The sequence below is a fragment of the Anopheles gambiae genome, chromosome 2 (assembly GCF_943734735.2).
Source record: "Anopheles gambiae chromosome 2, idAnoGambNW_F1_1, whole genome shotgun sequence".
NCBI lineage: Eukaryota > Metazoa > Arthropoda > Insecta > Diptera > Culicidae > Anopheles > Anopheles gambiae.
Window position 1 is genome coordinate 106,791,593 of NC_064601.1, and position 26,002 is coordinate 106,817,594.

General features: G+C 46.7%; 2 protein-coding genes across 4 annotated transcripts in view; one reads left to right on the forward strand and one right to left on the reverse strand.

Moving 5' to 3' along the window:
- Positions 1 to 21,838, forward strand: part of LOC1270300 (diacylglycerol kinase 1) — an 80,753-nt gene extending 58,915 nt beyond the window's left edge. For all 3 annotated transcript variants that reach the window (XM_061640919.1, XM_061640920.1, XM_061640917.1), the window contains exons 6-19: positions 67 to 237; positions 342 to 524; positions 1,290 to 1,412; positions 5,525 to 5,649; positions 6,014 to 6,122; positions 9,921 to 10,049; positions 10,187 to 10,398; positions 11,164 to 11,304; positions 12,017 to 12,514; positions 12,608 to 13,288; positions 18,429 to 18,584; positions 18,673 to 18,889; positions 18,969 to 19,150; positions 19,221 to 21,838. In XM_061640919.1, coding sequence (XP_061496903.1) covers positions 67 to 237; positions 342 to 524; positions 1,290 to 1,412; positions 5,525 to 5,649; positions 6,014 to 6,122; positions 9,921 to 10,049; positions 10,187 to 10,398; positions 11,164 to 11,304; positions 12,017 to 12,514; positions 12,608 to 13,288; positions 18,429 to 18,584; positions 18,673 to 18,889; positions 18,969 to 19,150; positions 19,221 to 19,310 — 3,017 coding nt within the window. In that variant the 3' untranslated portion in view covers positions 19,311 to 21,838. The remainder of the gene's footprint in view (positions 1 to 66; positions 238 to 341; positions 525 to 1,289; positions 1,413 to 5,524; positions 5,650 to 6,013; positions 6,123 to 9,920; positions 10,050 to 10,186; positions 10,399 to 11,163; positions 11,305 to 12,016; positions 12,515 to 12,607; positions 13,289 to 18,428; positions 18,585 to 18,672; positions 18,890 to 18,968; positions 19,151 to 19,220) is intronic.
- A 2,405-nt stretch (positions 21,839 to 24,243) lies between these two features.
- On the reverse strand, positions 24,244 to 25,173 carry LOC4576468 (ARL14 effector protein). The gene has a single exon (XM_001237160.3). The coding sequence runs from the start codon at positions 24,977 to 24,979 to the stop codon at positions 24,386 to 24,388; it is 594 nt and encodes a 197-aa protein (XP_001237161.3). The 5' UTR covers positions 24,980 to 25,173; the 3' UTR covers positions 24,244 to 24,385.
- Between the last annotated feature and the right edge of the window lie 829 nt (positions 25,174 to 26,002).

Genomic DNA, 26,002 nt, shown 5'->3' on the forward strand with positions numbered 1-26,002 from the left:
GCAATTGATGGACATTTTCTACCCATTTTCGTTTTTGGGTTTTGTTGGTTTGTTTGCTGGCTGCAGGGTCGATACCGAACCTAAACAGCATAGTGGACATTCCGACACCGCAGCCGTCGCAGGAATCGCAGCGGAACAGCTTCGTCGAGCGGATACACGGGCTCACCGACAAGCTGCAGTCGCTCGGGCATCTCGGGCTCGACGGCGGCGGTGACAGCAGCAACAAGGGCAAGTGCGGTATGTACCACACCCCTCCACCCGGTCACACTGGACCACCAAAGCGAGCAGAGCGTGTCAACAAGCGGGAGGATCCCCGTTCGGGTTTGCTTTTTTCCCTGCAGGTACCGTCCATCCGATGCTGACGGTGACGCCCAGCCCGATGGGCTGTACGCCACCGATCCTGCAAGCACCGTTCCGCCGGTCGGCCGACTCGAGCCCGTCCCACTCGCACTCGCACAGCCACTCGCAGATTTCCCGGAACTCGTCGCGCAAAAGCAACAACTCCGTCAACTGTCGCATCGAAGGTAAATATTATCCCCCGCACGGTTGGCCTACTTTTCCTGCCCACTACTCCGACCGCGGTTGATGAAGAAAACGGCGAAACTGATCGATCGATCGCGCGAACCGATGTAGATGTCTAAACATTGGTTTGATTGTAAAACCAGTCACATAGAAAGCATGCGAAAACATCTGTCAATCTTCAGCCGGAGCGGTTCAGAGGAGGGATGGTTTTTGGCAGCTCTCGGTATTTTAACATTTAATCTCGCCGTCAACGTACCGAAGAACGAAGAACCCTAGCTACCTGTTGCATGTGCTTTCAGCGTGACGATTCAGTTTCGATAGCTTTTAGCTTTTCCCGTACACGACCGGGGGGAAAGTAGCGCAAATGCTAAGCTTCAGCTTATCCGTCAGGTCCGCACGACATACCGACGTATGCTACCTGATCACTTTCATTGTGCGTCTTACCACACCACAGCCTCAGCAGGACGAAAGCACGTCCGCATGGAAACAAATTTAGCCCGTCACCCCGGGCGAGCGTTGTCGGATTCTCCATTTTCCTCGAAGCGGTCAACACGGAAACACCAAAGCGCACGTGACGTGAAGATGACGCGTTGGTGGTACGGATTTATCTTGTACAGGCGTTTTATGGCGCTCCCGATTTTACGCGCGAAATAGTCTCGGTCCGCTTCGTGCTCGCTTTCGGTCAGCGGGAAACAGTTCCCGCAATCGGTGCGCGTGTTTGAAGAGTGTTTCATTCCCTTCACCTGATTTCCACCGTTTCATTGCAGATGTGCGACTGATTCCTAGAAAGCAATCATTTTTGGATCCGCTACTGCTGAAGGTACCGCTCAAGGACGTCGTCTGCTATCTATCGCTGCTGGAGGCAGGCCGGCCCGAGGACAAGCTCGAGTGTAAGTATGCTGGTCGATGTAATTTGGAGTCACTACGCTTTCGCGAAAGTTCTCATTTCCCTACTTTGTTGACCTAAATGTCATCTCCAATCCAATGTTGACGGTTACTATGTCTAGCAGATGTATTTGAAAGGTACTTGTGATCTTAATTTGGATTTGCTCCGATGTACGGTTGAGCTCAGTTTAATCAGTAACGTACACATTCAACGAAAACGCAAGCAGTACCAACTTTTTCCAGGAATTTTTCCTTCACCGCTCGAAACACTAATTAACACTTGCTTTTGATTATAGAGTTAGGGATTGAACTTAACAAACCTAGAAATTACAAACGATACCTAGAAGCTAATTCATTTCAAAATAGTCATGTACTTGCCGAAAAAGTAATTAAAGTCTTGTGAGCGTCCGTTTGACGTTCGCACTGTTTGTGCCCGCGCAAAATTGTCAAAACCATATGTAACGGCTCTCATTAAAATGAAAAATCTAGCTCAAAAAAAATTTTAACTCCCAAGCTAAAATTTCGTTAGATAATATCGCCAACAGAAAGTTTCACTTCCAAAATTTCCACCAACACTCTAATTTGACTAGCTCCTAGGGAGCACTCGCGACGTAGCTGACAGTGAAGCTACAAAGTTAGTTAGTGCTTCCAGCTGTCCTACACAAAACTGCGAGCACTGCAAAGAAAACGATGAAACTTAAATGTCATCCGTGTTTTTTTTTTTGGTTTTTGCTGGTGCTGCATTTGCCAAAACCTAAAAATAGCAGCTGCAAACTTACAAACTCCCCGCTTAACTTGCTTTCCAAATCACAAAGAAGAATGAAGAAGTACAAAACTCCCATTCTGCGCTAAAAACAAAGGAAGGAAAAGGGCACACCAAAAGGGTCGCAAAGTTCTTTTCGGCTGCAATCCACTCAGACTTTCGCGTGCGCTCGCTCGCAGAGAGGATCATGGGAAAATAAATAGCATCTCCTGGCAGCAGTAGCAGCAGCAGCAGCCCACAAAACGGGTGTGATACTTTGGTAATCCTTTTGATACGCCGAAGCTGTAGCGCAAGTGAACACATCCACACACACACACACACACACACACAAACACTTGGCTCTGGTAGAGGACTCCATTATCATACAAATGGCAATCATCATCGTGCGCCACTTGTCCGCCTTTATCCAGTGCAGTACGGTACAGTTTGGACGAACCAACCCAGCATCGCTCACTCATTCCGACGCGGCCTTTGCCATTGCGCTTCCTGACCGATGCAGTACGGCAAATGGCTCCACATGGCTTAGAAATGCTTTATTTATGCGTACGCAACACTGCGCTGCAAACATGTACGCCCGAAAAGTTGTCCGGCTCCCATAACGGATGCCGTCTGCTACTTTTTTTGGAAACGTTTTACGTTACTTGTTTTTGAATTTTCTTTTTGAAGCTCGGACACGACGGTAAGAATAGAAGGGGTTGATGGTTACGCAGTAACTGACAATAAGTAAGGGCATGTGTGTGGGTGCGACAAAAGAAGGCCAAAACTTGGGAAGGATGAGAGGATTCTTCCCAGAGTTCTGTGACACTACCGACAGAATAACTTTATCGTACCTTCGTACAACTTTTATTGACATTGTTCCACAAATAATCCATTGCCCTCCAACCATCATCCCAGGACGTGTACGAAATTGGTTAGAGTCTACGGTTACACTACCAATGGCCAAACAATCAAAGCCACTGGCCGTTTTTTTATGTGCTATCTATGTTCTATCTTTGTTAGGTTCCACAGTGTTCGTTAAGCTCCGGAAGGAGTAACTTTGCAGGATGAATGTGGTTTGCGTCTATCATGTCTAGTAATTAGTGCCAGCTGCATGCATGCATAATGTATGGTTGTACAATTTTCAATTCACATTTATCGATCAGTACTAGCAGTCGGAGCAGTAGGAGCAAGCAAACTGCCAACAAAGACATTTTCTTCTGCCTAATCTAATGGATGTACTTGCTCTTTGGTCCGTAACAGCATCTTCCTATTGAATCTATTGAATCTTCACTTATTGGTTGTTAGTGAACAATGTCCTCAAGTGTACCTCTACACCCATAATTGTCGTTTTCCGCATAAAAAGCATCAAAGTGCCCGAGACGATAGAACGATTAAAACACACATTGAGTGGTTCTCTTCGCCGTACCTGTCTCGCCTGCAACTACCTTCTGCTTGATCCCGGGAAGATTTTCGGACACTTTTTTTTGTTGACTCTCCTGCTCCAAAAGCAAACATGGCACGAAATAAAATGGCAGTTTGTGTACGCATCAGGCACCGCTACGGTGCTCCGGATTAATCAGCCAATGTTTCATTCGGGAGACATGGGCCGATACGCTCGGCCTCAAACGAGAAGACGTCAAAGCATCTTCCTTACCTTCCTTCCTTCCATGCCTGCCAATCGTAAGGACGTCATTATCGTCATCTTTCCAACGTTTGCCCAAGCGCTCTTCCGGCACCTTCCTCACGGAGCTTTTATGGCAACGATCGAACTCCGACGGCAGCACTAAATTTAGCCGATACGTTTTATGATCGCTTTTGCCTTTATCCCACACACACACACACACGCATGCCTCAATCAAGTGAAGCAGGAACAGAGAGCAGTCCGTGCAAAGGTGGGACAAATGGTTTCGTCGCCTTCTTCTCCTTCTCCGGGCCGGGCCAGTAGGCCTCTCATGGTCGATCAATTTTCCATTTGAACGCTCTCCTAAGCGTCTAACGCGACGTCTCGTGGCATGAAGGATAAATGCCATTGACTTACCGATAAACCGTAACCGTGTTACGTGGTAACTGCTGCTGGAAGGTAGGCCGGGTAGGCTTCCTCCCTCTTGGTCACAGGAAATCACCACCATCCTCCGATCATCACATAAGACGGCTCCGACCTCTCTCTCTCTCTCGGACAAAGGCGGAAAGCGGAAAACCCTTTAACGTATCCTGTTTCGAACGGTTCGTGCGGCAAGCTGGTAGGTCCCCGGTGCCCCAGGCCTTTCTCATAATATTTATTTATAGACATATTTCCGATTCATATCAAATGGCAACCATCATGTGTGTGCTGCCTGGGAAATAGACGTACGAACCCACCACCAACAAGAAAGTCCAGCAGCGGCGCTGAAAAGCAGCAAAGCAAAATATTTTCACCGAGTGAGGTTGTTCGTTTTTTTTTTGTTTTTTTCTTTGTGTTTTGCTCGCCACTGTGATCCACACCCACACCGCTGGCTTTGGTTTGGAGTGGGCGGTATTGGGGGGGGGGGGGAGAGGGAGCAGTAGTAATGAGACCATCCGCAGTCCCTCCTCGGAGAGCCGGAGGGTCAACTCGGGATACGATTTGTGCGCCGATTTGCCGGCGAGCTTGCGGGCGTTTTGATGCTTTGGCCTGCCGCTGTGCTCTTTTGCTGGTCGTGCAAATTGTGTCGGATATGGGGTGCAATAAGGAATGCTGGCGGGAGGTTGGCGAAGCTTTTAAGAAAAATGAGCCGCATTAGGGTAGATAAGTTATTTCCAAAATGGTTTCAATTTCTCAAAAACCATCCTCTAGAGGCTCCACTGGGGAGGTTGGACGCGCTTTGAGACAAAGAAACCATTGGATTTCCAAGTGTTCTATCGCAGTAATGATAAGAGAAGAGCTATTTGATTGTTTTCTATTGTCTTGCATTAGATAGAAAGTTTTTTACTCGATTTTTAGGGGTTTAAATTTGATTAAGTAAGGCTTTAAAATGCAAATAGTGTTCAAAACGGGCTCAATTTTGTTCATAATAAGCAATTAAAAGTATCTTAAGTCGTGGGTGGGAGCTTTAAACAACACAAACATCTATTGTTCGTTAACTTGCTATAAAACTGTTTCCCTCAACAACTACAAGCTTTTCATCATTCAATTGGTTGGTTTACTTTAAGAACCTTAAGTCCTTTTTAAACTAGAAGGACACGCTTCACTTCAGAACAGTCGACCTAAGCTAAGAAACGTTTCCTTCTTTTAATCTTTGCTCACGACCATTGGAATCGCCTTTGGTTACCTCCACCCTGTGCATTCGTTTGCATTTGCACCCGCACTTACCTCACGCTATTTTCTTCCTCCTCTCTCTCTCTCTTTCTCCCCAACAGTCATGTTCCGGCTGTACGACACCGACGGAAACGGAGTCCTCGATACGACCGAAACGGATGCAATCGTCAATCAGATGATGTCGGTCGCGGAATACCTCGGCTGGGACGTGTCCGAGCTACGGCCGGTAAGTATCGACACAAATCGAACGCTCTGCTCCGTCCGTGGCACGTACCGCCCGCACGCGCATGTTGACCGTTCGTGGTGCACGTGGCATTTGCCGCATCAATCCGCGCACTGGGTCCTAGCCGCTACCAGGCTAAGGCTGACCGGGTCCTGCCTAACGATGTTTCATAAATAGAACAGCAATTGTGTGCGCCCGTTTTTCTTTTTCAACTTTCCCGCTCCACAACTTCGATGATTGCGACTGTTTACTGACTCCATTTCTTTCTTGCTCTTTTGTGTGTCGCCTCGAACCCCGGATGCTGCCTCCAACGCGGGACCGGACAAAAAAAAACAAATGCCTATAAAAAAAACACCAAACACCACAGATCCTCCAGGACATGATGACCGAGATCGACTACGACGGCGATGGGTGCGTTTCGCTCGAGGAATGGCAGCGCGGCGGCCTGACAACGATCCCGCTGCTAGTACTTCTCGGTAAGCCCAATATTGTGCGCGCCCATATCACTGCACTTCCCGGAACACTTCACAACAGGCAAGATTTTTCCGCGAAAAGCACGCGAACAAACTGAAAGGCACACAACAAGCAATGGTGGGGAAAAAGTATGTATGTGTTTGTGTGCTCAAGTGTGTGTGTGTGTGTTATAAAACATCCTCTACAGCACAAACAACCGTTCCACTGGGGACAATCGGCATCGGGATCGGTTTTGGTTCCCTTTTCGGCACGGCAGGGGGCACGGAAGGCTAATGCGCAAATCGGCCAGCAAATGAGGCGAATGCGAATCTCCCTGGCCGACCGGGTTTGCCGGAACCGGGTGTCCAATTAAAATTGTTATGCTTTCACCATCGCGGGTAGATTATGCGAGCGCGAGGAACTTAATGATGTGCAGGACGCACCACCGGCAAAAGGTGCAAAGGTGGCTTGCTGGGGGGGGGACTTTTCCCGTTTCCCATTCTCCCACTTGTTCTTGGATGATGTTTTGCTACATCTTTGCACCCTTCGCTCTGCAACGATTTGTTAGAATCTGGCGTCTTGATTTGTCTGGTGCCGACGCTTTCGTGCCGCTCTCCAGCGATGAGTGGCATTAACATTTTACAAGCCGTTCTTAGAAGCCGCACCGCGCACAAAACTATCTGGAAATGTAAGCTGTTTATGGTGCGAAGCAATTAAGATGATTAAAAGGCTGCCTTCGGAAAGCTTTCCGGCGAGGATAGCAATTTTGCCGTGGAAAAATCAGCACACCTCGGTTAGGAGGAATTGAGTCATTAATTCTAAAAAAACATTATTCCACCCGTTTCCTTTTTTGATGCTAACTCTACAGCCAAGCCAGTACGGACGACGTTATGGGAACTGATGATACGAGGATGTGTCGATAAGTGACGCATTTATCAGCAAAAACCCCCTCGGGACCGATCCAATTAAGAGACGGGGCCTGCTGATAATGTGTGCAAAACGGTGGAAGCATCAACTTTAACGATGCACTTGTAGCCTTAGGATGGGTTCACCTAGCGCTCCTGTCGATGTGTGCCTGTATGTGTGTGTGTGTGTGTGTGTGTGTGTGTGTGTGTGAAGTAAATCCGTACCCTTGAGTGAGGATAATTCAATCAATTATCCAGGCCACCACCGTCCACCGAGTGAAAGGAAGTGTGTAGGTGTGTGTGTGAGAGAGAGAGAGAGAGAGAGAGTGACTTGGCTGTGTTGAACGCGTGTGACCAGACGGATACTAATCTACACTTAACTTAATTGCAACATTTCCCACCAATGCACACACCGACGGTTGCACACCGATACCGAGAGCTTTCCCGTGTACGTGCACAAGTACACGTGGACGGAGCGCTGGCAACCAGCGGGGGGTTTCGCAACGGCCCGGGCAGGGGATGGGTTTTCGGAGGACTTTGTCAGAACCTCTGGAGACTAATCCACTACGCATCCGCATCGACAGGACCTCAACAACTCCTCCGCAACAGCAGGATAAAGTCGTTTTTTGCTGATAAAAGTCGACGACGTGAAGTGCTCGAACACACTTGCGCCGCTGAGCTGAGCTCCTCATCGACCCCGGGGGATCAATTCGTTCAACCGATCTAACCGCTAATGCTTAAACGCCACTCCCAATGTGCCTCCCGCTGCAATGCCCACTCGACACCCCCCCAAATGGTGCTGTAATGCAACCGGCAGACCGCTAAGCTAACAGTTGCTTCACCCTCGACCACGGAACGTCATCAATCAGCACGCAAAAAGCAAACACACTGTCATCTTATCCAGCACACAGGGTGTTCGGTGTTGCGGCCGTCACCTGAAACCCGGGCTTTAAGGGGGAGAGAACACACAGAATGCTCTTTGCCACTTTTGCACAATGAGCTTTTGAACTCGATTAATACGATTGTAGCATTGCCAGCGTCGCTGGGCGATGGGTTTGGGAGTGTGTAAATCGATACGATCGAAGCATAAAAGGACAGTGAAGTGTGGCAAGGGGGTTTGTTCTCGGAGCATCGTCGGAGACGCATCCGTAAACATCTCGGCACAAAAGAGTGGAGAAAAGTAGTTCCAGTTCCAGTGAAAAATCGGGTCAATGAACATTCACCAAACCCTGTGCTGGGCGGACAGAGGCGGACTGAGCACTGAAACGCATCCATCATGCGACGAAGTGCCGGTAACTACTAAGCCACCCACTCGATCCACCCAGTGACAGAGACGGATGTGAATCTATTTTTGTGCCTTGCGGTACGCTTATCGGACACAATCCATGCGATTGAGTTGTAGGGGCGGGAGATCATGAGGGGACACGGTCAGAGGACTGATATTGAAATTAATTTTATACTATACGAGTTATTTTGCGCTGGCCTTGCGGGTCGAATTCGAAAGCCGATTGAGTGGTTTCGGTCAATCTCGTTTCCGATTCCGATTCGTCGTCGATGCCGGTCACGTAAACAAGCGCGGGGAGATTTCGAGCGTCACCATCAAATTCGACCAGTTGCCATTTGGGCGGAGCGTGAGATTTGAACGATGTCGATTGTTATGGATGACATTTATTACGGACACTTCGTCAAACAAGATTGATAAGATGCTGATTGAGCTGTGAGCGGTAAATGGATGGTTTGGAGCGTGCTGTTAGCATAGCGAAATGCGAAACTGCCAAACATCACTAATTGGGAATTAAAAAGAGGGCCAAAAATGACGACATTCTGTGAACGGGAAAGATGCACAGTCTTGTGGCGTTTATAGTTCTAATACAGAGCATCTGTTTGGAGTAACTACAACGGTAGAACTAGCGTTTTAGCGCAACTTGATGAGCTATTTTGCCGTTTGAGAGTACATTACCTCAATTACAGCAATTACAGTAGGCACAGTACCTCGAAGATCAAAGCTTCATCGTTCAAAACACTGCCCAGTAATTACCCGTGCAGCACCATCGCTGCCAGTGCATACGAGCAGCGCCATATGGAACAAAAGCCTGATGGTTGAAGCTAAATTAGAATTCTACGGAACCCATCATGGCAGGGACCATTTTCCCATCCTGCACCACGTTACACGTATGAGCCACGAATGCCTTGAAGCCTTTCCGCAATGCGTTGCATCGGTCGTAACTGACAGCCATTGTGCATGTTGCAGAATAGGCAACGGACATCGCACCTATTTCCCACGAAATCTTCTCCTTTCCTTTTCCCGCCAGTGAGGGATTGTTTGTGCATCTGTCTAACGCGCGCGCGAAATGGAATGGTCCCTCCAGGCTAACGCTGGTCATTAGTATTCCTCGCGTTTGCCCGGAGCCTTATTTCCAACTGGCATCAATCTTACACGGTACCCGCTAATACCGATGGCTCTCGTTCCGATGGCATTTTTTACCCCCCTTTCGTCCTGATATGTTTTACGCCTTGCGGGTATTGCCGGGACGTGGGTTAGCTTGATGCGAAGCGCTTAGCGATTGCACCGTGTGGTGTGGAGAGCAGTTTTTGTCGAAACGGTGAAACACCAGGACAGGATCCAATCGCATACCCACGCACTATGGAACATCAGGGAAGGTGCACACACAGACACACATAAGCGTAGTCGAAGATTGAGTTTTTCGCGGGAATCCCTCCGAACGCTTTTCCGATGGCTAATTCCCGGTAATTGATGGCTCACGACAAACTGCACGGAATCTCGCCGGACACACAAATCCTTTGGCAGGAGAGCGTTACGTGCGATCAATTTAACTTTTCCTTTTTTTCTCTCCCCTGTTTCCATTTCCATTCTGTTCCTCTGCAAACGGGAAACGCGTGTGCACCGCGTACCAGGCGTCGACAACACGCTCAAGGAGGATGGATACCATGTGTGGCGGTTAAAACATTTCAGCAAACCTGCCTACTGCAATATGTGCCTCAACATGCTCGTCGGGCTGGGCAAGAAGGGTCTCTGCTGTGTGCGTAAGTATCCTACCGCCAATCGACTTCTTCGCTCACACACTTCTACCGACGTTTGAAAGTCAAACTAATCTTTTTTCATATTTTTGCATATTTTTTGTTGTTGTCTCTTCCTCACTGCTGGTACATGTTGCCAATAGTCTGCAAGTACACCGTGCATGAGCGTTGCGTCCAGCGGGCACCGGCGTCCTGCATCGCCACCTACGTGAAGTCGAAAAAGTCGAAGGCCACCGCCACGTTCCAGCACCACTGGGTCGAGGGGAACTGTTACGGGCGCTGCTCGAAATGCCGCAAGCGAATCAAAGCGTACAATGGAATTACCGGGCTGACCTGCCGCTGGTGTCGCATGATGGTGAGTGTAGCAACATTCCCGAGCGCTGGTAGCGGATGGAATGCGTCTTGTCGCAAGTCGGTGGAACCTCTGGGGATCGATCGAGCCTGGATTTACACGCTCTTTTAATGTTGTACCCCTAATCCCCCCCCCACCCCATTCGCACAAGGTGCTTGGATTTACATGTGTTTAATTAAATCTTATTATTTTTTTCGGAACTGATTGTACACGGATTGAAATTGTCAGGCAATTAACTCGTCGTCAGTATTGATGGAGACGCCTGGTAGTGCACGTGGTACAGATGGGAATACTTTTACGTACTTTTATGTGATTGTACATTGTATTCCGTAAATTTGTAACACATTTATTATTTTATAAAACCTATTATATTATGTCATAATTGTATAATTTAGCTGACGTTTACCTCTAATTAAATCTATTGCATTCATGATTGCATATTGCACTCGACCTCACTAGATACATTCGGACATTTTATCTATTTTACTTATTCTTCAGTGATATCTTTCTTTCTTTTGGTTCTTGGTAAGAACATACAAAAGCTACCGAGCATTCAAATGACAATAAATACAGAGTCCACGGTTCAATTATGTCCTACCACAGTTCGTGTGTGTTCATTTCGCTTGCAATGCATAGAAACGAATGAAAAGAGCATAATAGTGTTCCAGCAGAACCGAGAGACGAGTTTTTCCGTTTTCTCACTCTCTTCACCGTAACCAACCGTAGCGCCCAACCGTTAATGTCATTCCGTTTGTATCACCTGCACAGCTCCACAACAAGTGCGCCACGCTGGTGAAGGCGGAATGTACGCTCGGGGAGTTTGCCAACCTCGTCCTGCCACCGACCGCCATCTGTCCGGCCGTGCTCGATCGGCAGAAATCGATCAATTTTACCACCAACAAGGGAAAGGTAAGTCCGCCTGGCTGCAAAACTCATTTATCTCGTGCCCGTCAACACGGACCAACACCCCCGGACGACCGTCGCCACACTTGGGTTGGTGTATGACACGTAGACGCATGACAAAAAAAAGGGCTGGAACGCAAACGACGCGACGGTAAAATTAAACGAGAGAAAGTATAAAAACAAAACCCCATGGATCGCGCCTTGCAAACGGTGTGCAGAAAGAAAGAAATAAAAAAAAACCGAACCGATATTGGTAATCACTTCATGGTGGAGCGTTTGTCTGCTTCCGGTGTTGCTGATGGATTGTTTGCCATTAATTTATTGAATCTGCGTGTGGGCGTGTGTGTGCGTGTGCGTGTGGAAAGCATTAATTCAAATTCAATGTAGAGCGCGAAACCGGTTTCATGAGAAGATTGAGTTTTTTCAATTAGTTACGGTGTTTTGATTCGATCTGAAGCATCGTTTACAGTTTCATTTTGTTTACGCTCGCAGTTCCATTCACTCACCTCAAAAGGATGTAATTTATATCGGTAAAGGACCGTTAAATAATTAAAACCTGCTCGAAAAACAATGAAGCTCCGCTTCCTTGATTCTGTGGACTTTTATTGGATATTAAAAGGCACTGGCTTTACTGCTCTAGGACAATCGGTCTGTTTTTATTCATTTTTCTTCTCATTGCCCTCTCTCCCCGATCGTCGGCATCGTTCCCTTTTTCCAGAGCGTACCATCGACAATACACTTTCAAATTACCAGCGACCCGAGCTGGTGCCCGCTGCTCGTCTTTATCAACCCGAAGAGTGGCGGCCGGCAGGGCGACCGGATCCTGCGCAAGTTCCAATACCTGCTCAACCCGCGCCAGGTGTACGACCTGTCGAAGGGCGGCCCGCTCGAGGGCCTCACCATGTTCAAGGACGTGCCGAACTTTAAGGTGATCTGCTGTGGCGGCGACGGCACGGTCGGCTGGGTGCTGGAAGCGATGGACAGCATCGTGCTGCAGACGCAACCATCGATCGGTGTGATCCCGCTCGGCACCGGTAACGATTTGGCGCGCTGTCTGCGCTGGGGCGGCGGCTACGAGGGCGAAAGCATTCCGAAGATACTGGACAAGATCAACCGGGCCTCGGTCGTGATGCTGGACCGGTGGAGCATCGAGGTCAAGAACAATCCGCTGGCGGCGGAGGAAACACCAACCGCCACCACCATGCCCGGCCACAAGGTAAGTGGGTGGTGTGTAGGAGTCCGGCGGGCACCGAGGCCTCTATCTATTTACCGTTTTTTTTTGTGCGATTTCCCGGCCCCTTACTCACAGGTAACACTGTCCGAGAACGTGCAGAAGGTAATAGAGCTTTCGCATCGCATAATTGCGGAAAAATCTGTGATCCAAGCGTACGACGAGGAGGAAAATAGTACAAACCGAGCGACCGACGTACCGTTACCGCCCACCGCCAACGGTACGACGCAACGTGCCGCAGTGAGTGACAATAATGGGTTCGCCATCGGACCGGACGCTGCCGGCACGGCGAGGGTCGCCGCTATGACCGCTACGCCCCCACCGACACCGACCACACCGTTCGCGGGCGGTGCCGACGGACCCACCGTAATGGAAGGTTTCATTGCCGAGCATGCCAATAGAGGCGCGGTGGACCCGCCCCTGACCAATGGCGGTGCGACGACGCTAGTGTCGTCGATCGCTGGTGTCGACGAGGACGACGACGACGTGGCGGCTAACACCGGCACTAATGGTAGCGCGCCGCCGGTCGATAACGGCCCGTGTACGAACGACGATGATGCAGCGCAACGTGCCGAGGACGATACCGTGAACAGTTCCTATCAGCAGCAGCAGCAACACCATCACAGCAACGGCAACGCCACGGACAAACCGAGACCGGAGAAGAAAATTATCGACCTACCAAAGTTGATAAAACCGCAGGTCGGATCGGAATTCACCGTGCCGTACAACATTGTCAATAACTACTTTTCCGTCGGTGTGGTAAGTATGGGTGGGTGAGGAGGGTGGTTGAGGGGTTGAAAAGGGAGCGGGGAAATGGACGAGAAATAAAACCGCCACAGCACCGCGCCCATTATCTATACGGAATACGTCGTCACGGCGTCTAAGCACATTGGCGGCCAATGTCAAAGCTGTCCTTTTGAAGTGCTGTGTGGCGATGGAAAACCGGACGAAACGGGAAGAATGTACGGGGAATCACTTACGGCTACGATCGCAACCTTCAGGGCGGTGGTGTGTGCTGCTGAAAGGACTCGGAAAAAAGGAACAAAAATGTTGTGCGTTATATACGCAGCTCGCATTTGTTGAAAATTTTGCCTTACAACGACACGGCAGTCGGTCGCTCGGTATCTCTCCCTGGTCGAGATTTACGCTAACGAGTGCGAATTGCTGTTGAACTTTTATTTACGCTTTAACGATGCTCGTTGAACAGTGGCCCCGTTGCAACTGGATGAAAGCACAGCTTGCTTTGGCTCCCAAGCCTCCATTATCGAGCTGGCTAATTTGTCCAGCGGTCTTAAAGTCGGAGCGATTTCACCCTGGGGGAAAAAGGGCGAGCCTGGTTGTTGTCGTTTTTATGTTTGTTGTGCCGCAAAAACTTTTAGGCTAACCCACCGTACACTGTACGATGTTGCGTTGTTGTTTTGCTTTCTGTCGCCTTCCTCAGCTTATGAAAAGTGCTCCGATAACAGTTACACTTCCGTTTTCCGGTTGACCCAGTTCTGGACCACACCGTGCCCGTGCTTACGCGGTGGAAGCGAAAGCGGAAGTGTTTTATCGCGAACGTTGCAGAAATTAAACAGTAATTAGTGCGGTGTGTGTGTGTGTGTGTAGTCCGTGTACCAACTTGTGTCTCTCACTTTAAAGCCCAGATCTCGTTTAAGACTCCGTAACATTAGCACCCTCTGCACGCTCGCTCGCTGTCGCGCTCTACATTCACCCTCAAGTGGTCGGTTTGTTGAGCAAAGGTTTCTTAATTATTCAAACTACCGGATGCAGCTGTTGTCGGGATTCGGTGCCGTAAGGCATAGTGGCATGTATTGTGTGTGTATCTGTGTCCTTGTGCTGTGTGTGTTTTTGTGGAGTATTCAATAAGCTTAGCAACATGCACCACCCACCAAACGTTGCGCGCTGCTCCTAAATCGAGCGCAGAAGAAAAAGGAAGGCAGTGCTTTACATGTTTGAAGTATGTTTATTTGGTGTGTATGTGTATGTGTGTGCGTTCCCATTCCCATTCGCCGTACGAGCGCACTGTCTCGCCCCCGAGGTAGGTGTTCCACCCCGGATCAAGGCGGAATGCTTTATGGTGAGAATTATGTTGCATATTGTATGATGGGAACCGTTAAAGGCGGTACCACTACGGCTGCTGCTGTTGCTGCTGCAACGCTCTCAGCACGACACACTCCTCGGGCACAAAGGAATGCCAACTGGCTTGTTTGTTTAGTGTGTGTGTGTGACTGTTTTTATTCAAAGTACAAACGGAACGAGGGCTCTTTAGCTGAGGCTCTATATTGATTTAAACTCGTTTACAACGCGCCGCTGCTCTTTTCTTTTGGGTGAGGAATTCAAAACGCGCCTTGCTTATGGTGATGTTATGGTACAGTTAACGCGCTGTAAACATGTTGTACGACTTCAATGCTCGAATGGTTTGTTTCGGAAACGCTTCGGAAAATGGCAATACAAACACTGCATGCTCCACAAACATTGACCTCGTAGATGGAAGTTCTAGCGTTTGCCCCTGAGGTGACTTTTTGTGACACGACGAGGTACTATTGGATCGATTGTCTTTCGATCGACCTTTTTTTAAAGGTTCTTGGTATTAAATGCACCAAGTAAGTAATATTGATTGATTTGCAATGAAATTTTCAAGCAGTTGATATTATCAATCATGTTGGTTCTTTGTGGTTCAATGTAGTAATCTGTTGAAACAAAAACTTTTGTCATTTTTGTCTTAATCACAACCATCACTTTTTGTCATTTTCTAACAAAACAGTTATAGAAAGTTTTGGATCTGATTAGGACAAAACGCACCTCAACAAAGGGACAGAATAAACACCAAGGGGCAAAACGCACCATAATATAGATGTACATAAAATATGAACCTTAGATCAATTAAATAGTAGAAGCATTTCCTGCGATTTTTTTATTTAAATTTAAATACAAGTAAATCTCTACCCAGAAACCGCAAAACGTTCAGATCTGCTGCCACGAAATTAGCTCGTACTTCAAAGGATAATTTTCTTACACATTTTGTACATAAATCAGTAAGTTTGTGAGCGGCTACTTCAAGAATCGGTTCTGTGTAACAGTTGTCAACCTCGTACAACCTAAGAACGTATCCGTTATAGGTCCAAGGCTCGTGTTTGCCACTCAACTACCTCGTGCGCGCAAAAGACTTTTATGTAATGGCCCAATTTATTATGACTAAGACATTCCAGTCACAAGACAGCAAAGCCAATAAATGACAGTTTTTTGAGACCAGCTTTTCGCACATATATGGTAGCTTTTCCCAAACCAGAAGGAGAAGAATAAGAAATCAAGATATTTATATATATTTGCCTGTCTTTTTAAAACCTCATTGAAACGCATAAACGGTGAGGATTTATTCGTCATACGATTTCCTTCCACTTTTATCGGCAGCATAGCAGTAAAACACGCAAAGCTTGCCCTGGGTGTTCATGCTTTCGAACAATATATTTCCCCATTTTAACTACCCTAGACACCAACTAAGCTCACCACCTAAAACCTCCCCCTCTTTGCGCTTCTGTTGCCCTACCCCCATTCCTCTTCATTTAAAACTGTTGCACTCCCCCGGCGGCAACAGCAGCAGCAGCAGAAACAATTTGTCCCAGCACCACCACACACCCGATAATGCTTATATTATTTGACCGCGGTTTTCTCAACCACGACCACCATGAGCCACAATTTATTGCTTCCGCCAGCAGCGTGAGTGCTAGAGTGTAACCTAAAAAAAATACCCCACACGCGCCTTTTTTGGAATTTTGCAACGCTGCAAAAGGATTATTAAAATATATTCCACCCCCACCCCCCCTCTCCCGAAAAAAAGTGTTCAACCGTGCGGTCATAAATAACGGCAGCCCCAGGCAGTGCTTCAAATGAAATGGGGGATTGGGGCACCAATTTCGCCGGCCTCAGCAGGTCGGTTTAGCAACGGGCTGCTACGGGCAGTCAATATGGCCTGGCAGGCAACGAACAGCTTTGCTACAGCACGCAGTTCCAACGCGAGCTCCTAGCAACTTCAAAGCATAATTTTCATTCCCCCAAACGACCTTTTAGTTTAACCTGTGCACCTCCAACGCACCCACACCGGGCGCTTCAAGGCCCTGGGCCCAGCCAAATTTGCACTAGCGACCAAAAACTTTGGACTGCGGCAGTTAATTTGTGTGAATGTTGTGCGCGCACATTCTACATTTGATGGCATAAATAACTTCTGGTTCTATGCCATTTCTCATTCCGTTCTATGCTTCCGTGCGCTTGGAGGCTCTTTTTTTTGGTATGCCACACATTTCGGTAATCCACTACCGATATCTATTACCCCCTTCTGTGTGAGCCATTCGTCAAGGTTTGACTGCAAAGAAAGAGAGAGAGAGAGAACTTGGCAATGATGGTACGGCGATATGGCGAAGAAATTAGCACACAAACAAAACCACATTCCCATCCAAGTCCTTCGCTTGGATTACAACCGGATACGACCACTGCTCCAGTCCAGTGTTTGTGGTTTTGTTTTAAATTTCCCCCTTCAATAGAAGCAATAGAAACTTTTGTCTGTATCCTCGCCAACCTTGGCGGCTAAGCATTATCAGTGGCATGATCATTGGTTAGGGACATAGGAGGAGAGAAAAAACCTCTGGAACTGTGCCAAACACACGCAACCACCTTGGGCAACTCATGCCAGCAAATTAACTACTCCCGACACTCGGAAAAAATATGCTGCCCAGTAGGAAAATTCAAGCTTCCGCATACTTCACTGGTTCCGGTTCACGGTAATTACCCTACGGCCCACCCTCGTGCCCACTAGCGAAGTGGTAGCGTCCTGTGGGGGAGACGATAAAAATCTGTTAAATGTCTTAAGCCACGCGCGGCCCTATCGCTCGCTTCGCTGTTTTTTTGCCCTTTCGTTTGCCTATTTCTTGGTAAATCGTTACCAGTGAAGCTTGAAATGATTTGAAATTGTCCATCCCGTCCTTCGCTCGCTGCTTGCCGCACGCTACCTTTCGCAAGTAAAAACCTCCGGGACAGCTTCGGCCAGGAGTTCGCGGTAACTACAACCAGGTTTATTTATAGCACCGCCACCAATTGGCCGTGTTTCTTGGGCAAGGACACGCAATCACGGGGATCGCTAGGCAATTGCTGGACCGACCCGGTACGAGTATAGAGTATCGGCAGCGGGATGGTAAATTAAAAAAAGGGATTTAGTTGGACCGTTCCCGTAGCAAAGTGTTTTTTACTTTTCTTTTTTGTCTTCAGGTATCCTTTTCCTTTCTACTTCATCCTAGTCTCCTTTCTTGGCATCCACGGACACCCAAACCGGACTCCGTGCCGCCGGAAAGGACGTGAAATGTAATTTCATTAATTTCACGATTAAAAACCAGTTCGCTTTTGGTCGACCCGGCCGGTGGGTCGGATTAACCGGAGCTAAATGAATTCGATTCGACGTTGCACGTTGCCTTGGGATGGCACGGGACGAATCGGATTGTATAACAGGGGGATATATTGCTATCAGCTAATTATCTCGCCGGCAAATCGGATCCGTCCCGATGCTGTCCCCATTCGCTACAGCTACACGCACAAGACGGCGGCTAATTACGGGCTTGTGCTGCAAAGATCCTGGGGCTCAGATTTTGGAAGACTTTAAATGAAGGGCGAGCACGAAAACAATGAAATCTGATCTGTCGAATGCTCTGCTGTTTGCTGCAGCCATTCGATGTTATCCCGATCGCGTGACGACTGTCCATCTTGCATGTGCTGGAAACTGTTGCAGATAACTGCTCCCATAAAAGGGAAGCACTTATTACGGGGTGGAAATGTGTTATCACGCAATCAAAAGAGCCGTTTTTCGCTTCAACACAATCATTTTTGGTTTTTTTCTCCACGCACGCATCAGGATGCTGCCATCTGCGTAAAGTTTCACCTGGAGCGGGAGAAAAATCCGCACAAATTCAACAGCCGCATGAAGAACAAGCTGTGGTACTTTGAGTACGCCACGTCGGAAACGTTCGCCGCCTCCTGCAAGAACCTGCACGAGTACCTGGAGATTGTGGTAAGCGCGTGTGGCGTTTGCTGAGAGTGTCGGTTGCCATTAATTTCCATCCGATTTTGTTTCCATCTCTCTCTCTCCCCATCTCCAGTGCGATGGTGTTTCGCTCGAGTTGGCCAACGGTCCACAGCTGCAGGGCATCGCGTTGCTGAACATCCCCTACACGCACGGTGGCTCCAATCTGTGGGGCGAACATCTGTCCCAGAAGCGGATGCGCAAGGGCCCGTTCCGCAAGAAGCTTAAAAACTCCGACAAAGAGCTGTCGGCGAACAGCTTCAACTCGGTCGATCTGTCCATCGCCATACAAGGTTGGTTGTGGGATAACTTTCCTGCTGTCCGGTTCTTTAGTAATTCTCTTTCGTTTTTTTATCTTCTGTCCACTCACAGATATTGGAGATAGCAAGATAGAGGTGATCGGGCTGGAGAACTGCCTGCACATGGGCCAGGTGCGGACCGGGCTGCGCGCGTCCGGCCGCCGGCTGGCCCAGTGCAGCGAGGTAATAATGACCACCAAGAAAACCTTTCCGATGCAGATCGACGGTGAGCCCTGGATGCAGGGCCCTTGCACGGTGAGTGTAGCAATGCGCGAAGCCTCCACATCCACTCTAACGCCGCTATGTGTTGACGTTCTTTTGGCAGATTAAACTCACACACAAAAATCAAGTGCCAATGCTGATGGCGCCCCGGTCGGAGAAGGGTAGCGGCTTCTTTAGCTTCCTGAAGAGATGACTCACGAGAAAGGCAAACAGCGACGCCGTCCCGATTGAGGCCTAGTGAGCACGGGTCCAACGGAGCGCGTCCCTTACCGTTTGCAACCCCGGGCAGCCAACTGTCGCCAGCAGCCTGCACATTACTGGTCAGCGGGGACAGTACGAAAACTGATAGCTTTAATCTAGTGAACCACAACACCCGGCGTGTTGATCCCAGCCCAGTACGTATCGCGGTGGGTGCGACTGGTTCTTCATGAAAAATCTTTTTTGAAATAATACCATCGCCAACAAATCATTCACGCGAGCGACCGAGCTAGGGTCTTTTCGAGCTCATTATCGTTTACAAAACCCTCCAACACACAACACATACTAACCGCGACCAATGTCTAGTACAAAAATGTTGAGGAACTAATCAAAACATTATCCCCCGGAGGAGGTGCATGGTTCACGACCCGCCTGGAAGTAGTCTGAGGTAATCAAAAAGAGGTGTCGATCATTGGAAGCTGCTGTTCGTATCATCCTCATGTCATCTCTACACCGCTCTCTACACACAGCTCATTACGCACACAATGCTTGGCGGAGCAGCACAAGATCCTTACCAGTCTAGTGGGGATGCTGCGCTAGAGCTATGATCTGTTTCAATCCTTACTATTACCATAACTTTTAGCATCTAAGCGCCTGTGGTAAACGATGTGTACCCGTATGTATCGCTGTGGCCGTTTATATGTTTTACTCTTGTTCGTCAAACGAACTCGAAGCTGTTGTTACTCATAGTGTGATAGCCTTCCAACTGTTATACGTTATCATCGTTCATCGTGTAGTCGTACAGTTCACCTTCACTTGGAATGTTGAACACACATACACTTACACACACATACACACATAAACGAGCATCTTAGCTGTTATATTGCACGCGCATGGTATCATCTCGTGAGCAAACCAGTTTACGCTCCTAATCTCATCGATGGAATCAAGTGGATCTGTGGTACTGTGTTTATCCAAGTCAAAGTATTAGTTGAGAATATACACAACCCCTTTACTATAATATACCACAACAACTACAATTATATTTACTCATATTATTATAGCATATACATATACCGATACATGAAGGCGCACCCCTATACTATATCGTGGTGTACGCTTATCGTACAAACAATTACACACACACAGAAACTAAAAACAAAACTAAACTAAATGCGACAGAAAGTAATGTTCGACCGCGCTGCGCTATTGTGACTGGTTCATGTGCTTTAAATACAGAGGGAATCTTTGACGGTCCTGTGGGATTGAGCTCGGTGGATGGAGTTATGGCAGGAGTACGCGCAACGCAGGAAAAAGCCCTTTTTTCGGTTCATAATATAGCATATATAACCTCTCTATCTCTCTTCGACCAACACCGTATACATATCTTTGGACAGGAAAAGGAAAAGTCGTTACCATTTTTTAGTAGTACCTCCTGTACGTAGCCAATATCTGTCTTGCACAATGGAAGAATGCTCTTAAAATTGGCAGCTTGATCGGTTCTCTTGGTTTTTATTATTTCTGTTGGCGAACTCTAGCTGACTAATTCCATCTATTCCAGTTCATCCAGGATACAGTATTTCTAATGAAACGTCTAATTAAACTGTGTAAAGGAAGTTAGAGCTCTAACCTATTGGATATACGTTTTTAATTAATTACTAGCAAGTGCACATACTAATCGAAAATGATGGACTACGGTAGTGAGAAACAGACTCGTTTAATCTCACTTTAAAAAAGTAAAAGCGACTCCAAAATAAACCCAAACAAAAGCACAGGGGAACGGTTTGTAAATAGAAAATGTATGAAACTATCGGAACAAACTTAACCTCCTAGTTGTAAGATATTGTTTGCAATTGCATTCGCAAACTAACGACTACATTAACGGAACCGTTTCATATAAGGCCTGTGTGTGTGTGTGAGTGCGCGCGTGTAAAGAATCTCAAGTACCGCACCGCAATACTCTGCCATCGTGTTTTGTGTACTTGTATGGTGTGTATGTATGAATAGGTGTAACATTTAGGGGTGAAAGATAACAAAAAAAAAACCCCACTGAAACTTAAACAAGCGTACAACATGCAAAATTTAGTTCAACATTCACATCGCATTCGCCGCAAACATCAGCGCACAAACAATTAAAACATGCGCTGCATCTTCAATTTAGTTGGAAACGTTTTTATTTTTTGTTTTTACTTCTTTAAAAGAGAGAAAAAACAAAACAAACACCACAGTAGCAGTTAACAAAGGAAACTACGATTAAACGATTAATCAAAACACAGGTGGAAACACACAGTCGGAGCGGAGACGCGGCGTTGTCCCCGAGCACAATTTAATTGCGTACCGGGGAAGGCACAGGCCGTTGAACACAGGCACACTTGGTAGGCACGCTTCTGACACAGGGAGCGTGAGGATAAGAAAGTAGGCTTAAGCCGTATAAAAGCCGAATACCACGCGCGATAGTACGAATGATATGTGTAACGATATATAATGATAATAAACCACTCAAATTCTAAAGTAGCTTAAGAAGATGATTGCAAATAGTTAATAGAGCAGGAGGTTAGATTCTATCGAATGCCGTAGTGCAAGTAAAAAAACGAATTAGAAATACTAAAAACTCTTGTAGACATCAACCAGATGGTAGAGAAGACGTAATGTCAAATGTTTAGATAGCCAAGAAGAAACTCAGCATTATGTACATGTTTCATACTAGTCAATGGCGTGCAATGTCCGCCGATAAGCTAGACAACAAATACGGAACCTTAATTCTTCGGTTGGTGCTGGCTGGCTGGTTTCGCTCCATCGCAACCACCCTGTTCCCAGACGCAACATACTTTTAAACAAATGACCCAACGGCCAGACGCCACATCTGTGCCATACCCCCGGGAAGGTGGTGACATGGTTGGTATGTTGCGCACGTGACAGATCCACACAAACAGACACACACACACGCACACACCTTCCCCGACGGATTGGCCAGCATTGGCGGGATGGTTCGGGGCGAGCAGAGTAGTTTGAGGCCTAAAGCTGTTTTTATACAATACTACAGTTAGTAATGAGCAACACGAACCAAAGCGAAGAGAATTTGATGACCGGTGCTGCCGGTGTCGGCTGTATAGAGAGGATATTTAAAAAAAAAAACTATCGCCAGTTTGTGTTAACTTAAGTACGGATCTGACCATAGTTTCTAAGGGAAGAGAGTAAATGTAATAATAATGTGTACAGAGAGAAAGAGAGAGAGACAGAGAGTGTGTGTGTAGGATAGTTACAAACTAATCGTAAATCCTATTCGTAATCGTTTCCTATAAGTAGCAATCGTAAGTTTAATCTATATGCTATACTATTTATATACGATAAGTTTCCGAAAATATCTTCCGAGTTAAGGTACGTGTTTACATTCAATTAATTTTGCAACACTATTTATCATTTTTATCAGTGATTTGAAAGTATTTGTAAACAACAATATTAAGTGAAAGCTTTACATTAGTTATTAAGCAAGATAGCAAGAGGATATGTTCTATTTATTACCGTACATCTTCAGTTTTGCGCTGCTGTAAAAATGCAACAGTAAAGGAATTTCAATTAAAAATAACCATTACTGCTAACGGAAGGAGTCGAATAGTCGAACATGTTAGAAGAACAAAAAAAAAGACTTGTAATTAATGGTACTTATGCCTGCAAAGAAAACACAAACATTCGGACCAAACGGGGCACTAGTAAGAGTTTAAACCAAAACAATGCGAGAAAACACGGTAATAGCTCGCAAGCAGCATACTAACGTTTGTACTGACACACACACAAAACGCATACATACATACATACATACATACACACATACATACATACATACATAGAGCACACATTGTTTTACTGTGAATGTATTTTATGATGCATGTATTTGTGAGACAACATTGTACTTTACGGGGTGCAGTCCCAGTCCCGGTCGTCTTACTCATCCTTCAATATGATATACTCTATTATGATGTACTCTAACGATGGCCAATATTTGTAATCATATTCATTGTGTCATTCACACACACTCACACACACACACACACACACAACCATGTAGCTAAATCAATGAACCAACTGTCCGGACTTAACTGACCCGCCCTGTTTGTATGTGGTGCGCGTAAGCCAGTAGAAAACACTAGCAATGCCTACAGGAAGGATGGTTTCCTTCTTTCCGTTGTACTTTTACGACCAAAGTGCCGGAACAGGGGGCAACACACAAAAGAAAACCCTTACTTCTTTACACGCACTATTTGCCGTACCTTATCAAGTTCTGTATCTAGGGCACATGCTTTAATCGAACTGTTTTAACTGGTTACCGTGCCCCTCTACCTAGCCTATGTACCTATGTGCGCCTAGAACCTAACCTAGCCCATCGTTCATTGAGTGTTGCATTTCGTGTCTGCCACACGCTGTCCTCCTTTGTACCTAGTTCACGCTTAACGCATACTCCTTAATGCATACCAACGATCGTTCAGCTGCTGCTGTACATTTGCTGTGCCGTTGTAAAGTAATACGCAACAGAGGAAAAAACCAAAGATTCGTGCACGTGCTCGTGCGGTAGTGGTAGTCGCAGTAGAAGGCAGTAGCAGTAGTAGCTTAACGATATTTGTCAGCTGTCCGCGTGCTCGTTTGTTTGACAAAATAAATGCTAGCGATAGATTATTGTTTATCGATGTACATAAATTGAAATAAAATACTAAAAAAAAAACAACATTTGTAAATTGTGATCGTATTATGGAGGGGCAAAGATGGTGGCTTATCTACTACTCTACAGAATAGCTCCTACTATCTACTACTCAGTATTCAAAGCCCAGATGTGTTTGTCTGTGTCTGTCTGTCTGTATACTTTATACGTAGCCAAGCACTCCTGGCCACAAAGGGAAAGGGGCAGATTATAGGAAAAGACGACAATGAGGACATAATGTCGAGAGGACAGCCCGTTTAGTGTAACGTTTATTACTTAATGTACAACTATACGAAATATGGAACATACGAAAGATGGAAATAAAAAATCATTAATTCTACACACGAGAGAAAGCGAGAATGGCACAGCGCACACGATTACTTTCTGTACGGATTCACTTTCACCACATCCTTCGCGTCCATCGTGATCTCGTCGTACATCCATTTCCGGTTCTTGCGGCACACCTTCCCGCACTTGCCACTGCCACAGTCCGGGCAGGGCATGTGGCACCCGGGGCAGCTCAGCTCGAGACAGTCGCACATGTCGACGCCGTTGCTGCGCAGCACACCCTTGTCGTCGTACAGGCCGAGCTTTTTCGACGCCGCGCGTATGTTGCGCGCCAGCTTGCGCTTTTCCCGCTGCGACGTGACCGGATCGAAGTCGGCCAGGAATTTGGAGTTTTCATCAAACAGCCGGTTCCGCTGGTTGCGCTTCGAGCGGCCCTTCCTGGTGCCATTCGTTTCGTTGCCGTCACTATTGTTTTCGCTGCCATTATCGTTGCGGTTCACGATGCTTCTTCTGCGTGTCGTGTTTGGTATCGTGTCCGGCTGTGCTTCGCCGGCAGTGGACGATACGGCGTTACTACTGTTGGCGCTTTTCTGTGCGCATTCTTCGAGTGTTTCGGTGAAATCCGACCGATCGACGGTATCGTTATCGTCCGAGGAGTCCGAAATGCTTTCGATATCATCCATCGCGGCCAGTTTGGTGCTGCGAAGCAGGAGTAGCGTACAACGGTGCTCCCGACACTTTGTTTACAATCCGGAGGTTTGTTGAGATGTTTGGGTTTTTTCGGTGCTGTCAACGCATCGCAACAACCCGTAAAGCAATCCTTGTCCGTCGTGCTGAATCACTCTTGTTTTATCCGTCCGTATTTCACGCACACAGTACATTTAGGCCCTGGTTTATGAACATGTTGCGGCAACATTTGTTCAATGGCAACATTTATGTATTATTCTGTTTACTTCAAAAACCTTACTTTTTTTTTGCTGAAAATAACATTTTAAATTTAAGTTTAAAATATTTTTTATCCATTTTAATATTAAAACGAATCCGAAAATGTTCCTGCAACAAATAAACACGAAACAAATCGATTTGTTTCTCTTGCAACAAAAATGTTCCCGCAACATGAGTTTGACAGTTCGTCCATACAATTTGGCAACAAATGTTCCCGCAACATTTTCATAGACCCGGGCCTTAGAAAGCGGATTTAAGCACAGCCACATCTATTTAAATGCAGAATGAAATGAACCATTTGACTGATGAACTTTCCGAAAGTTAACCCTTTTCGACAATGCAATGTAAACAAATGCTTTGTTGAAACGCATATATGAAACAAAATTTAAATTAAACTTTTAATCCCAGGTAGTAACAGTCATAAAGTGTTAAATGTAGCTCTTATTCCGCATCGGAAAAGCATTTGTATTGTATTTGGATGAAATCGAACCAAAATTACTCTACCTGCCCATTTTTGTATGACGGGTGCTGCTCTCTTCAGCATAACTTTGTTGCGTTTCTCACCACTAGATGGTGCTAACGCTTTTACGTTGGCTGCGTACTTTGTAATGTATCTTTTGCGATGCAACAGATAGGATTTTTAAATCGAAATTGTCGATGTATTTGATGTTTCAATTTTAAATTGTCCTCTTTAGAACAAATTATTAGAAACATGATTTATGAACCACTATTACATCTGATAAATTTAAGGCCGAAAATAC